We start from the raw sequence: 1033 nt of genomic DNA on the forward strand, positions 1-1033 counted from the left end.
CTAACTTATGATGGTTCAGCTTAATAATTTTTTTACTTCGTAATAGATTTATTTGGATATAACCTGATGCATAGGCTATTTTCTTTTCTTCTTCTCACCAGCTGATTGATCTGGGAGAAGGACGGGTTCTGGATGTGTAGGCGGTCTGTGGCGATCCGGTTCAGGGCTGTGTTGTCCAGCACCACCTGGGGGGACAGAAGAAAGTTATAGCACCTTCTTGGGGAGAAAGGGAGCATAGAAATAAGATACCATATTTAGTCCCTGATGAATTCCAAAACCAGGCAGTATGTTTGTTAATTTAAAAGTACAAAAAAATGGCCAGGCACTGTGGCTCATGCCTAATCCTACTTTGGGAGGTCGAGGTAGGTGGATTGCTTTAGCTCAGGAGTTCAAGACCAGCCTGAGCAAGAGCGAGACTCTGTCTCTACAGAAAATAAAAAAAAGTCAACTGGGAGTTGTGTCGAGTGCCTGTACTAGGCAGGCTGAGGCAAAAGGCTCTCTTGAACCCAGGAGTTTGAGGTTACTGTAAGCTGTGATGCCACAGCACTCTACTCAGTTTGACAGAGTGAGACTCTGTCTCAAAATAAAACAAAAGAAATAAAAAATAAAAATTAAAGTATATAAAAAAGTGAAAAATAATAAAAGGAAAGTACCATTTCTAGGACATGATGAGATGCTTTTGTACCACACAGGGCAGTAAGGAACTATGTGATTACCCTCGTGTGCTTCACACTGTGCCTGGCTCTACAGAGATCACAGAGAGGAAAAGACACATGATCTTTTCCCTCATTAGACCTACAGTCTACTGGAGGGAGACAGATATTATATATAAAAGAACAGAAAGGTATAGTTAACCACCTGAAATATCCACAAAAGAATCTGACCTTGACAAAGTAGTCAGGGAAGATTTTGCCAAAATGGCCCTTGTATTAAGAATTAGAGAATTAGGCTCGGCACCTATAGCTCAACCGGCTAAGGCGCCAGCCACGTACACCTAAGGTGACGGGTTCGAATCCCCAGCCCGGACCCGCCA

The 1033-nt window shown here is 42.7% G+C and overlaps 1 protein-coding gene across 1 annotated transcript in view; it reads right to left on the reverse strand.

Annotated features, from left to right (window-relative positions):
* LOC100954491 (tubulin gamma-2 chain) overlaps positions 1-1033 on the reverse strand; it is a 6494-nt gene that overhangs the window by 1193 nt on the left and 4268 nt on the right. The window contains exon 7 of the mRNA XM_003786652.2: positions 99-185. Within this exon, the coding sequence (XP_003786700.1) occupies positions 99-185 (87 nt within the window). The remainder of the gene's footprint in view (positions 1-98; positions 186-1033) is intronic.

This window comes from Otolemur garnettii, unplaced genomic scaffold (assembly GCF_000181295.1).
Source record: "Otolemur garnettii isolate 467f Iridium unplaced genomic scaffold, OtoGar3 scaffold00018, whole genome shotgun sequence".
In the NCBI taxonomy this organism is placed as follows: domain Eukaryota; kingdom Metazoa; phylum Chordata; class Mammalia; order Primates; family Galagidae; genus Otolemur; species Otolemur garnettii.